At 33.9% G+C, this 12,411-nt stretch overlaps 3 protein-coding genes across 3 annotated transcripts; 1 reads left to right on the top strand and 2 right to left on the bottom strand.

The window, feature by feature from the left end:
* Positions 1-384: 384 nt before the first annotated feature.
* Positions 385-1,320, top strand: LOC129306683 (17.3 kDa class I heat shock protein-like). The gene has a single exon (XM_054947388.1). The coding sequence runs from the start codon at positions 602-604 to the stop codon at positions 1,070-1,072; it is 471 nt and encodes a 156-aa protein (XP_054803363.1). The 5' UTR covers positions 385-601; the 3' UTR covers positions 1,073-1,320.
* A 3,663-nt stretch (positions 1,321-4,983) lies between these two features.
* LOC129306740 (18.5 kDa class I heat shock protein) lies at positions 4,984-6,095 on the bottom strand. Its single transcript, XM_054947472.1, has one exon. The coding sequence runs from the start codon at positions 5,943-5,945 to the stop codon at positions 5,478-5,480; it is 468 nt and encodes a 155-aa protein (XP_054803447.1). The 5' UTR covers positions 5,946-6,095; the 3' UTR covers positions 4,984-5,477.
* A 2,736-nt stretch (positions 6,096-8,831) lies between these two features.
* Positions 8,832-12,146, bottom strand: LOC129306980 (MACPF domain-containing protein NSL1-like). Its single transcript, XM_054947816.1, has 7 exons — positions 11,793-12,146; positions 11,365-11,603; positions 11,043-11,250; positions 10,857-10,940; positions 10,577-10,760; positions 10,315-10,487; positions 8,832-9,953 (listed from the first exon to the last, which is right to left on the bottom strand). The coding sequence occupies exons 1-7, from the start codon at positions 12,066-12,068 to the stop codon at positions 9,246-9,248; spliced, it is 1,872 nt and encodes a 623-aa protein (XP_054803791.1). The 5' UTR covers positions 12,069-12,146; the 3' UTR covers positions 8,832-9,245.
* Between the last annotated feature and the right edge of the window lie 265 nt (positions 12,147-12,411).

Raw genomic sequence — 12,411 nt, 5'->3', positions numbered from 1 at the left:
TATGGAGGTCACATCTTTATTTCAAAGAGACTGGGATGTCAGTATACGAGAAATCAGCAGGAGCGCAAACAATAATACTAACTAATAAGTAAGATGGAACTCAATATGATGTCAGGGATCACGTTTATGCTTCACGCACCACATGAACTGCTTGCTTTGTTGTCTAAAGATGGTGTGAATGGAATTGAGGATATGGGCCAAGATGCCTCGGTTCCATGTTTTTATTTTAAAAAAAAGAACAAAGAAACATAAAGATAACTATTAGGGCTGAAAAGGCCAAATAAAGGAGCCCAATATATAACGAATTGGGCTTACAGGCCCACAATTAATGAATTCTCTACATTCCCCTACATTTGGTGTCCAAAGCTTGAAACTCGCGAAAGTTATCTCTAAATCCGAATCATAGCTTGTTAAAATGAAAAATCTGGAAAAGTTGAGGCCTTTCCGGAAAATCTCCTCACATTGATTTAAATACCGGATGTATCCGCCTCCATGGGCATCGTGGTACTTTCATTGATCGAGCAGCAATCCCAAGCAGCCAAGCACTTTCCACTGCTCTTTCTTCCTTTTGTTATCCTTTCTCACGTTCGAAGATTAGAAAATGGCGTTGATTCCAAGTTTCTTAGGTCGGCGAGGGAGCAACGTATTCGATCCTTTCTCGTTCGACGTATGGGATCCCTTTAAGGATTTCCCTTTCCCCCCTGCTCTTTCCACTTCTTTCCAGGAAAACTCTGCATTTGTGAGCACTCGAATTGATTGGAAAGAGACGCCAGAAGCCCATGTGTTCAAGGCGGATCTTCCTGGGTTGAAAAAGGAGGAGGTGAAGGTCGTGATTGAAGATGAAAGGGTGCTTCAGATAAGCGGAGAGAGGAACGTCGAGAAGGAAGACAAGAACGATAAGTGGCATCGCGTTGAGCGAAGCAGCGGAAAATTCATGAGGAGGTTCAGACTGCCGGAGAATGCTAAAATGGATCAGGTTAAGGCTTCCATGGAGAATGGAGTTCTCACTGTCACTGTTCCTAAGGCAGAGGTTAAGAAGCCTGATGTCAAAGCCATAGACATTTCTGGTTAAGAATGACATTCTGGGTTTCCTGGCTTTGTATTGAAGAATATCTATGTCGTCGTGAGGGAGTCTTGAATTTTATATGTTTGTACAATCGTGTGTTCTGCTTTCTGGTGTGAATGTGGAGGAGAGCGTTGTGTCGTGTAAGTTTTAACACGTGTGTTTTTCTATAAATTTACATGGTCTGCCTTGTTTGTTTTTGGACCAACATGGTCTGTCTTGTTTGAAATAAGCTGAGTTGGTTTTTCGTTGTTTAATTATTTTTATTTCTTTCCGTAAGCAATTTATTCAAATTCTACTCTTTAAATGAAAATTGCTTATAATTATTCAGTATCATATTAGTTAAGATAATTTGGAGGCGGAATAGAAATGGGTTAGTGGAGATTTGGGGCTCAGTGAATTTTAAGTCATCCTCGTCTTCTAGATGTATTTCACCTATGGATCCTTGACGTTTGTTCTTCGCAATTTTCCACCATGCGTTAGCAAAAGCTTCACGCCATTTCAGAATTTGGACTGAATCTTTGATTCAGATGCTTCCATTTCTAGTTGCGTGCTTCAACGGGTGGAGCTCAGTGGCTTCTCTCATAATAGAACAGAGCTGAGACATCCAATGAAGGATTTGCAAAATTTTTCAGTACGTCGGAAAATTTGCCAGCTCTAACTTCCAAGTTCCAATGAGGGTGAATTTAAAATTCAAGCTGGCAGGAAAAAAAAATCGGAAACTAAAAAGGCTGAATTAGACTTTAGAGTAGCCATAAATATGAAAGTCTTCAACCATCACGAGCTTTCTTCCACATACGAAATTGGATAACTGCACATACTCTTATTTGTCCCCAGCCCAAAGCTAAAGCTTTGAACAAAACATAGGAGAAAATAAGAGAACACAATGAAGAAGAAATGGAACGCTGTGAAGAAGCAGCAACCACCATATGGCAATGTGTCATACCCTTCTAGACGGTCAAATTGGTCAAACGTAAACGAGAAAGTGTTTTTTTATTTTTTCCTTTATCAAAAAGAAGGGGGGAAAAAAATCAAAGACTACCTATTTCGGATAGTGTCTCGTCTCTCGAAAAATTCAATCAAAGTAGGAAAAATTACGTACAGATTTCATATAAAACATTTTTTTTATAAATAAATTTCATAAAATTTAAAAACTATAATTAAGTATTTTAAATCTTTGGTATAATTATGGTTGGGGTGCAAAAATAATACTCTCTTCATTTAAAAATATAAAACATCTTTTAAAGAGTTGGGCATTTAAAAATGTAAGGCATTTTTAATATTTTAAAATATAATCATTGTCTTTTTTTTAAGTGTTTCTATTGATAAATAATTTTATATTTATTATAGAGTGTTTAATAGAAGTAAATATAAAAAAATAGAGTTAGTTTAAAAGTAGATAATTAATTTATTAAAAGTAAAATTTAATTAAAAATATATTATATTTTTTAAAGAGAGAGTCTGTTAAGCCAGGCATTACGCATTACGGAGATAAATATTCCATACCTTGGTTTAGAGCCGTAACTAAGGAAAAAAGAAACATATATTTTTTAAAAATAGACTGTTTTGGGCTGCAGACAATAGACCATCTAGGTGAATCCTATGGCTTGGTGGTGAAGGTGTTTTCCTTTCACAAGTCAAGCGACGAGTTCGAACCCAGGCACTTTCAATCCCATATACACGAAACAATAGACATATATCTTATAATCTATTTATTATAATTACATTAATTAATTACAAAGCTCATACAAAATTCAATTATGTGAAGGTATAAAAATTCTTGTACATATTAAAGAATTAAATGGCATATTTGCTCTAAAACTTTTTTTCCAAAAATATATAATATTCTAAATTTTTTAGAGCATTTTTACTACAAAAGTTTCAAAAAGGGAGTATTTTTATCCCACTGTTAGATATTAAAAATGTTAATCATTAAATTAAAATTTAATCAAGAGTTAAATGATGTATTTGTCTTACTTTTTTTTCAAGAGTGTTAGGTATTTTTAACTTTTGTTTCAAGCATATTTTTCTTAGAAGTCTTAAAAAGAGAACAATTTTATCTTGTCGTCAGTATTAACCGTTACTTTAATTTTAGTTGTCATGTTGCATTTTTTAGGGAAAAAAATCCACCTAAATAGCAAGAATAACTCCATGAACATCAAACAAAAACAACATCAAGCAAAAATCAAAAACATCAATAACAATTCAAGCAAGGAATAAGAAAATCATCCACAAGTCTTTTTTTTTTTTTGCCTTTTTCATTGCAATTTTATTTTAGTCACATGCGAAGTGTCAATCTCCTTTTTGAAAATTGTTGGGAAAAAATGGAACTCAATTCCAAATCATCCAAATCCATTCTTATACCTATAAATAATCAACTATACATTAAGTCAATTCATATGAACTCTTGTGTGGAAGCTCTCTTCTTCTATATTTGACAATTTTACTATCTTACTCAATTACGATGACTCTACAAACTTCGACCTTGACTCAGACACTTTTGAGGGCTCACGACATTAAACTTGACCATAGCGGTGATGACAAAAGCAACAAATAATGTTACATGGGGAGCACGCGGCAAGTATGGGGAGGACGACGATAATCTAGGGGAAGTTAAAAATGAAGGATTTGCCTTTGATGAACAAAGCAATAATGTCGTGGGCTTGAGTAGACTTTTCTGTAGGGCAAAAGTGCCAAGCCAAATGCAAGACTTTTTGTGAGGCTCGCAAATCTCAAACACCCATTTTTTCCAACTTCTCATTTGAACTCTAATCTATGATAATGTGAGAGCTTGCTGTGGAAGAGGAAAAGAAAGAAGAAGAGGGTGATGAAAAAGGGAGAGCAAAATTACTTCATTTTTAAAAATTATAATGCAAATAAGCTCCAAATAAAAGTTTAAAATATCCAACATCTTTGAAAAACAAAATCCAAAGACACATATGCTATTTAACTTTCAATCAAACTTCAATTTAATGGTCAACTTTTTAGTATTTAATAGAAAGGCAAAAATATTCTTTTTTTGAAACTTCTTGAATAAAAATACTCTAAAAAAGTTTAGAGCGTCAAGTATTCCTAAAAAAAATTTTCAAAACAAATATGTCATTAACGCTATATTAAATTTACATTACATTGGTCGTGTTTTATTCATGGAATTTAATGATCAATGAGAACATGAAAAACTATACAATAATATTTAAAATAATATGAATACACTTGGAGAAAAATGCAATTTCAAAACAAATTTCCGTAGCAATGTGTGCTTTGGTTTTTTTTTTTTTGGGAAATGAAGGAAAATATTATTAAAAATAAAACGATTACAAACAAACCATGGCGTCCCAATGGCCCTTGAGAAAATACAACACCACACAGACATGATGAAATAAAAAACTACAGTGACAAACCAACAAGCAAACAAAGAAAACGAGCAAAAATACAGACTCAAAGTTAATCCAAACTTGAACATGCAGACTCTTAAAAAAAAAAAAAAAAACTCGCATGTGAAAGCTGCAGAACCAGTAGCAAAACCAGTATAATGATGTCTGTTTGAAGTGCGGCGAGCGGTAAACTGAACTGATAATACTCAATCAATTTCAGTGTCTTCTCCCATAGGATTTTGAATTAATGTGTGCATTTAGTTAACAAAAGAAAATAGCGAGACAAAAAAAGAAGAAGAAAAAATGGAAAGAATATAGAAGTAAAAAAAAAGTGATTTTCTCTCCCTATATTTAGATAACAAAATTACTTTGTCTACTTTTAAATTTTATTTATAAAATTATTAATTGTATAATAATCTAAAAATTTTAAAGGACCAGAATAAAGGAAGGTAGTAGGAGTAAATGAAAAATATTCATGCTGAATTTAAAAATAGAGTATTCTTTTCAAAATTTCTCTATATTTAAAAAAAGTTGAAAAAAAAAAATGTAAACCCCACATATTATTTTCTCATCAATTTCCTCCTCCTTCCACTTTTCTTTCCATATCCAGGTGGAGTAAAATTAATGTAATTTTACCCCCACTCATCTCATCATCTCCCAAACTTTTACCTCCACTCATCGCGCCAAGCATAGTTTTATGATTTCTCAGCAATGCAATTCGTGCTGCTTCCACAATACAGGCTCGAGTTACAAACCCAGAATGAACCAAGTTAAATAAGAAAAAAAATCCAAAAAATGATTTAATAAGAAAACGTGCTTATATTTTATTCCGAAGCCACACTAATCAAGACCAAGTATGAAATCTACAGGAAAGGATCATAGACGATGCTCTCTTTCCTATCCATCCCAAGGTAATGACGACCAAAAAAAAAAAAAAAACAGAACACACCATTGTACAAAAGACACTCTTTCAGTTCTGACTTCACACAGACACATTTGAGACTACAAGCCCAGAGAGAAAGCAGGGAATGACACTCTTCTTAACCAGAAATTTCGATGGCTTTAACCTCAGGTTTCTTAACCGCTTCCTTTGGAACAGTTACAGTCAGAACACCATTCTCCATGGAAGCTTTTACCTGATCCATTTTTGCATTCTCAGGCAATCTGAATCTCCTCATGAATTTGCCACTGCTGCGCTCAATGCGATGCCACTTGTCGTTCTTGTCTTCCTTCTCGACGTTCCTCTCTCCGCTTATCTGAAGCACCCTGTCGTCTTCAATCTGGACCTTCACCTCCTCCTTCTTCAACCCTGGAAGATCAGCCTTGAAAACATGAGCCTCCGGGGTCTCCTTCCAATCCACCCGAGTGCTGATAAACGCAGAATTTTCTAGAGAGGGTGAGAGAGAAGAGGGGAAAGGAAAATCCTTGAAGGGATCCCAGACGTCGAGAGAGAAAGGATCGAAAACACTGCTGCTTCGGCCACCGAAGAAATTCGGAATCAACGACATTCTCTAATCTTGGATTAGATAAGAAAGATTGGAAAGAGAATTATACGATCTGCTGCAATACGGTTCGATTTCGCTCGCTCGCTCGCTTCCTTCAACGGTGAGAAGAAAAGGGGACATATGGGGTATTTAAAGGAGGAGGGGGAGAAATCTAGTAGTTTGGAAGTCAGTTACAGATTGTTCCGGAGAAACCAGAAGCCACGTAGGACGTTCCTCATCTAAAAAATCAGCACATGCGATGAGATATGAATTATCCTAATTCCTAAAATGATCTAAATTTAAAATTTTATTGTATCTTATATTTATTAAAATTTTTTATTTTTAATATAATTTAAATTTAATTTAATATTAAAATTTTTATAATTAATATATATTGACCAATTCTCTGAACCCCAACCATTGGTGGAACCGTGGAAGTATCCAGATGATTACGTGGCGTCCTTACCAATTAACAATTATTTTTATCTCGAGCAGGCACACACTGATGAGGTTTTTTTTTTCAGATTTTTTTTTTAAATAAGAGCTGCTTTCTTATGCCTATCAGCCTATATCCTCATCCCATTACAAATATAAATAACTTTTGCAATTATATTATTATTTCTTTACGTGAATTGACATTAAAAATTAAATAATGCCTAAAAATTTTATTCATATCTCACTCTTAAATACATATTTACATTTATATTTTTAACTATTTAAATTTTGTTACTATTGTATTTAACTTTACTCTTACTATTATTTGAATTTTTATATTATTTTTTATTTGAGATCATCCATATAAAACTAAAGTTATATTAATTTATTTAACAATAATTTCGGTATTGATTATTATTAATTCTAAAATTTTTGATGATGGAAAGATTGTATGGATGAATATTTAAAATGTTGTTGTGTTTTATTATTATTACAATTATTATTGTGTATTATATAGGATATTAAGTCTCAAATATAATAAATGTATTAAAAATTAATGTCTTTTATTTAAATTATTTTATTTTGTTATCATTGATCTAATTTTAATTTGACCTTCGATTTGACCTTAATTGAATCATTAACTCCTGACTTTTAATTTTAACCTGTTCAATGATAGGTGGGTTTTTAATACCTTAATTTTTTGTCCTCGAGCCAAATAAATGGTCTCTGCTTCTCTAAATTGAAACACCTCTTTTTATTTTGGGCTGGACTATCGAAGAAAACAAGTAATTTTTAAAAATAATTTATATTCTTAAATAGATAATTATTTTATATTATTTTTATAATAAAAATAAAATTCATAACAAATTATACTATTTCATGGAATTTATTTCTTGCACTATATACATTCCATGTAATGTGTGAAGAGTGTTTTAATTTACGATTAAAACAGATTGCATGGAAGAATTAGTACTGTTCATAAACAATGAAATGCTGAAAATCTCATCTACAATAATTAGTTTTCCTTTGGTTAGTGAAAAAAATGAGAATGAAATGGATTAAAAAATAATTAAAATAAAAATTAATTAAATTACCTTTTTCTTTATAGTAAACATGATAACATTTAATAATATATACTATAAATATGAAACTTATTATACTCTTCAAAAATCACATAAATTATGATTCTTAACCTTCTAAATTAAATTACTCTTCTCACTTATAATTTTGATTCATCGACACTTCTCTTGGAGCAGGTAATTTGATAGGCCAATTATATTCTTGTTGGACTTAATTTGGACATGAATAAGCCCGAACTTATAAAAAATATCGAATAATCAAGCTTGGTCTGAACCTCTTCTTGGGACTTATTTGGACCAACTTGAATATCTAAATTATTAATGTGTTTTTTATTTTTTAAAATTAAAATTAATTTTAATTTAATTTTTACTTTAAAATTAATTATCTTATTTTATAAAAAATATATAACATATTTTTTGTATACTTATACAGTGTAGAAGACTCAAATTTTTTTAAAGAAAATATGTGGATCTTAAAATTTAAAAATTAATATTAAAATACATTTTAAATACTATTTTGTGATATTTTATAGATTGAAAAAATATGACAATATAAATATGTTTTATTTTTTAAAAATATCTATAATAATACACTTAAATATATGATATTTTAATATAAAATCACCTAAAAATTAAAAAATTAATTTAAATTTAATATTAAATATATTTGAAATGTAATTTTTTTATTCAAGTATTCGAGCCTATTCCAAACTCTGATCAAGTTTGGCTCGAATTTTTCAACCCTAGTCGGGCTAGCCCACATAGGCATGAATGTTTAAAAAATATTATTTTACTAAGCCTAATCTTTTTTTAAGTTTATTCACGCTAATCTCAAATTACTGGCATTACACCCTCATATTTTAATCATCTGTACTTTATTTTTTAATTTTATTTCATTATATTTCTTTTTACTCCCCCAATCTTAAATTATAAAATACTTTTAAAAAAAATTCAGCATCCCAAAATATAAAATACTTTAATAAAAATAAGATTTTATTAATAATATTTTTTCAACACTATCATTCCTAAATATTCTTTCTTCAATATTCTTTCATCAATGAAGTATTAAATGAAGGACATTTTTTAAAATTTATATTTTTATTTTAAAAAAGTAAAGTTATAACGTATATTTAATAAATTTATTAATGTATGAAATTTTATTTAAAAATATTTTATAATTTAAAATAAAGAGAGTAGTAAGCAAAGGATCTTCAACTTTTCTCTTTGGCAGTGCTCGTTCTTTTCCTGGACCAACAATTTCGCAATTTAGATTTGAATTGCCTTCTTTAAAAATGCCGCTCTCCTCATATTCTCTCTCTCCCCGCCAAAATCTCTTTCCAAGTTCCAACCAATGTTTATTCAAACGAATGTTGTGCAATTCAATTAGTTTCATTCCCATACACCAAACGTAGGAGTAACAACATAGCATTTCAATTAAAAGAAGCAACATCCAACAGAGAAGACTTTTAGAATTGGACTAGGATTAAAAAAAATTTGAATTCACATGCTATTCAACTTTTTAAATCCCTTGCCATCTGTCGTATTTATAATAATCCTACATAGGATACAAAGTCAATATCACCATTTTTAGGCTGCCTGATCTTTGTGAGAGAACTCCTTCGCGCTGCCCTGATTTTGCGGCTTGCCATGCGCTACATTATCTTGAAAAGAATTTGAATCCCCTTTTGAATGAATAATATTTACAATTATGACACTAGCTGACACCAATATCACCATATCCATCAGACCATCGCCGTTAACTCGACATTCAGGAAAACGTTGCCCCTTTTTCTGAAGCATCATCGTTTCTCTAGTCCCTCATTAACGGCAGAAATTCCTCCGACATTATTGTCAGCAACGAAAACTTGACCTTCAGTGAGATTCTGCTATCCTCCACACACAGCTTTGCTCCGGTGACCACCCAATGCCCTGGCACATCCTCCGGGCCCCTCACCATCTCTCTTGTGTCCACAAAGCTCAGCATCTTCTGAGCCCTCGTCGGCACCGGCGGTCCCTCCTCGTACACGGCCGAGTTTATATTCACCTTTGTTGACTTCTCCGGCGTGTTCTGCAACAACTCCTTGCTCAACCTCGTGCTCATTAACGCCGAGAAAAAGCCCGATTTTCGAGACTCTGTTGAGGTTCCATTCCACTCTGACCGGCGAATTCTGGCCGATGCAACAGAGGAGAACCCAAGTCTCAGGAAGAGAACCTTCTTCATCCCCACAAGCTTGACCTCGAACCATGCCTTAGTGACAATACCAATGGACTCGTCTAGCTGGGACGTGTCGTACTGTACTGGTGCTGTACATACGTGAGAGAACATATTCCATTTCACGGGTTCGTAGTAGCCTTTGTCAACCGCTTCATCCCGAGTAGGACTGTAGCTATGGTCGTACGACATGTCGAGGATGCTAGGAATGTCTGAAAGATGCTGAAGATGGATAGCTAGGTGGTCATTTTTTCTACCTTCTAAGTACAAGCGAATACCAGTTACAGGCCTATTTCCCGTGTCAACCTGCAAAATTGTAAGCAATTCATGAAATGGAACATGAAATCACAAGTTTCAGGAATTTAGCACCCGTTTATCTGGCCATTCAAGATCACAAGTTTGGTATGCTAATAATAAGACCCTTGGATCTCATTTATAATTCACATTTTAAAAGATTCATTTAATTTTATTTATAAATTATAGTGTGATTTTTTAAATAATATTTAAAAATATTTTTAAAATTATATTTTATAAAAAAATAATATAATATCACTTTTTAAATTTATATATAGAGATGTAATTTTACACTTTTATTTTTTTTACTTTTTTAAATTTTAATATTGATGAAATCAGTAAAAATAACTTATAAAAGAAACCGGATGATCACCTTGGAAGTATTCACAAAAAGCTTGGGTCCCATGAGAGTGAACTGAAGCGATGGAGACATGTTCCTTCTTTGTCTGTGACCAAATCCGAGAGGCAGATCACCGTACAAGGGAGCCCATAGCCGAGGCAACTGGAATTCCAGAAATTGATGAAGCTCTTCTATTGGAGGTTTATCTGCAAAATACACGCACGTTAATATGATCATGCTGAACCTGAAGTACAAGACCAAAGGAGTATCATCACACAGGGACGAGTCTGCTCACATCTAAGGTATAAGTTCACGGCATGACTCAGAAAAATGCTGCCAGGAACAGTACTTAGCAGGGAAGTGATGGGCACAAATGACATTGAAATTACATTAGGAGACTGTGATATGGTTGGGAGCCACTCGTTAAAAGATCGGCCACTATCAATTCCTCCCCTTCTAACTGTAATGCTTTGGATATCCTGTACAAAAGAGGAACTCATTTAAGTCAATGTCCAAATCAGTCTCATGCAGCAGGTTGATCAGAAATTGTTCAGTCGATTAAAACAGATACTAACATCGTTCTTGGAGTGGCTTTTCACAATTGGTCTACCACTGAAAGGTAAAGATTTGCGAAACCCCCATGACTTAGCATGATCATCCTGCATAAAGGAGAAAAAGAAGAAACATTTAGCAAAAATGCAAGGTGCAGCGTCCTTTTTTTTTTTTTGTTGAAATTACTATACAGTGTAATGAATCTGTACCTTGAGTTTTCCCGATATTTCGGCCGCATTGACATTGAAATTAGTTTGGTTTGAATCACCAAAAAACCTCTCATCAGCTAATTGCTTCAACAATCTCTGCACGTCAGTGGGCTCAAGATCTGACTTTTTTGACTGCTTGATATGAATCACATCCTTACCTCCCATCTTCACCCCAACAACAACATGAGTCCCATAATTAGCAATAAACCTGAAGAATCGCCAAAAAAGTTCATTGCTCGCCCAAAAAAAAAAATCTCCAGGTTCTAAGAAGATCGGACAGGAAGAGGAGCAAGAAAGTCAACGACAAAAGCAAAAGACTTACTCAGCTAGAGCAGAGGGGTTCCATGAAGAAGGCACTTCTTTTATCAAATCTTCAGAAAGGGTAATATCGGATCTGCTTAACTCAATGTTATACAATGTTATGAACCAACCATCTAAAGCCAGGCTTTTGGTGGAAGCTGCGTCCTTGGGCCATCCCTTTTTCATGTCAAACATCACATTGAATTGTCCAGACGGAACCTTCCCCGATAAGCCCAGCTCTTTATTGAATAGCTCGGACATCTGCAATATCACGAATATTCAGTTAATTTCTCAAATTTAGCGATCCCATGACATGGATGATCAACAGTATCTTATATATATTTTTTCATATTATCCCACTAAAGAAAACTATACTGCCCAGAGGGAGCTCCAGTGAAACCACAAAACCGAACATAATCATTAGCAAAAGGCGAACAAGTTAACAATCACCTGATTAAACCTAAGCACATCGGATCGAAACCTAGTGCGCTCTCCTTTGTCGCACTTAATGGAGGTTGGTACGTTAGGGACGACAACCCCACCTGGGAAAACGAGGTCCCTGGTATGATTCGTATCGAACGCTATCAAACTGGAGCCAGAAGGACCCTTCATGCAAGCGGAAAATCGAATATCTTTGCAGAGATCAAAACCGAGACCGATGACGGAGACGGCTTTTTCCGCAGCCAAGTGAGGCTCTAATCCGGCATTATTACTAGCGAAACCCATTATCAGTTCTTAGGTTAGGCGCGGCTCTATTGAGGTTTATGGGTTTGCAGCGAGAGCAATAAGAAGGAAGGGGAGGAGGGGGAGACGACCCCATTGGCGAAGTCTTCGCTGTTTGGAATTCCACGCTGGGAGGTTTCAAAGGTCTACGCGGGGAGTTTTTTTCTTTTTTAAAAAAAATTAAATTTTGCATTGTTGCTTTTTCGTTGCGTGAGTGAATCTGTGAATGAAAGTGACTGGGAATTGTTTTATAAAGTTTGGACCTTTGAAGAAGGTGAGGGATGGGACAGCTGGAGCGAACACAGAGGTACAAGAAGGCGGCTCCCTCTGAAGGGTTTCTCCACGT

Source organism: Prosopis cineraria, unplaced genomic scaffold (genome assembly GCF_029017545.1).
Source record: "Prosopis cineraria cultivar Desert tree isolate PC_DT_omini unplaced genomic scaffold, ASM2901754v1 PC3, whole genome shotgun sequence".
NCBI classification, from domain to species: Eukaryota; Viridiplantae; Streptophyta; class Magnoliopsida; order Fabales; family Fabaceae; genus Prosopis; species Prosopis cineraria.
This window is presented reverse-complemented; position numbering and strand designations above follow the sequence as displayed.

Coding starts and splice junctions, on each gene's coding strand:
- LOC129306980 (XM_054947816.1), bottom strand. CDS start 12,068: ATGGGTTTCGCTAGTAATAATGCCGGATTAGAGCCTCACTTGGCTGCG. Junction 11,251..11,364: donor AACCCCTCTGCTCTAGCTGA/GTAAGTCTTTTG, acceptor GCGATTCTTCAG/GTTTATTGCTAATTATGGGA. Junction 9,954..10,314: donor TTTTTGTGAATACTTCCAAG/GTGATCATCCGG, acceptor ACAATTTTGCAG/GTTGACACGGGAAATAGGCC.
- LOC129306683 (XM_054947388.1), top strand. CDS start 602: ATGGCGTTGATTCCAAGTTTCTTAGGTCGGCGAGGGAGCAACGTATTC.
- LOC129306740 (XM_054947472.1), bottom strand. CDS start 5,945: ATGTCGTTGATTCCGAATTTCTTCGGTGGCCGAAGCAGCAGTGTTTTC.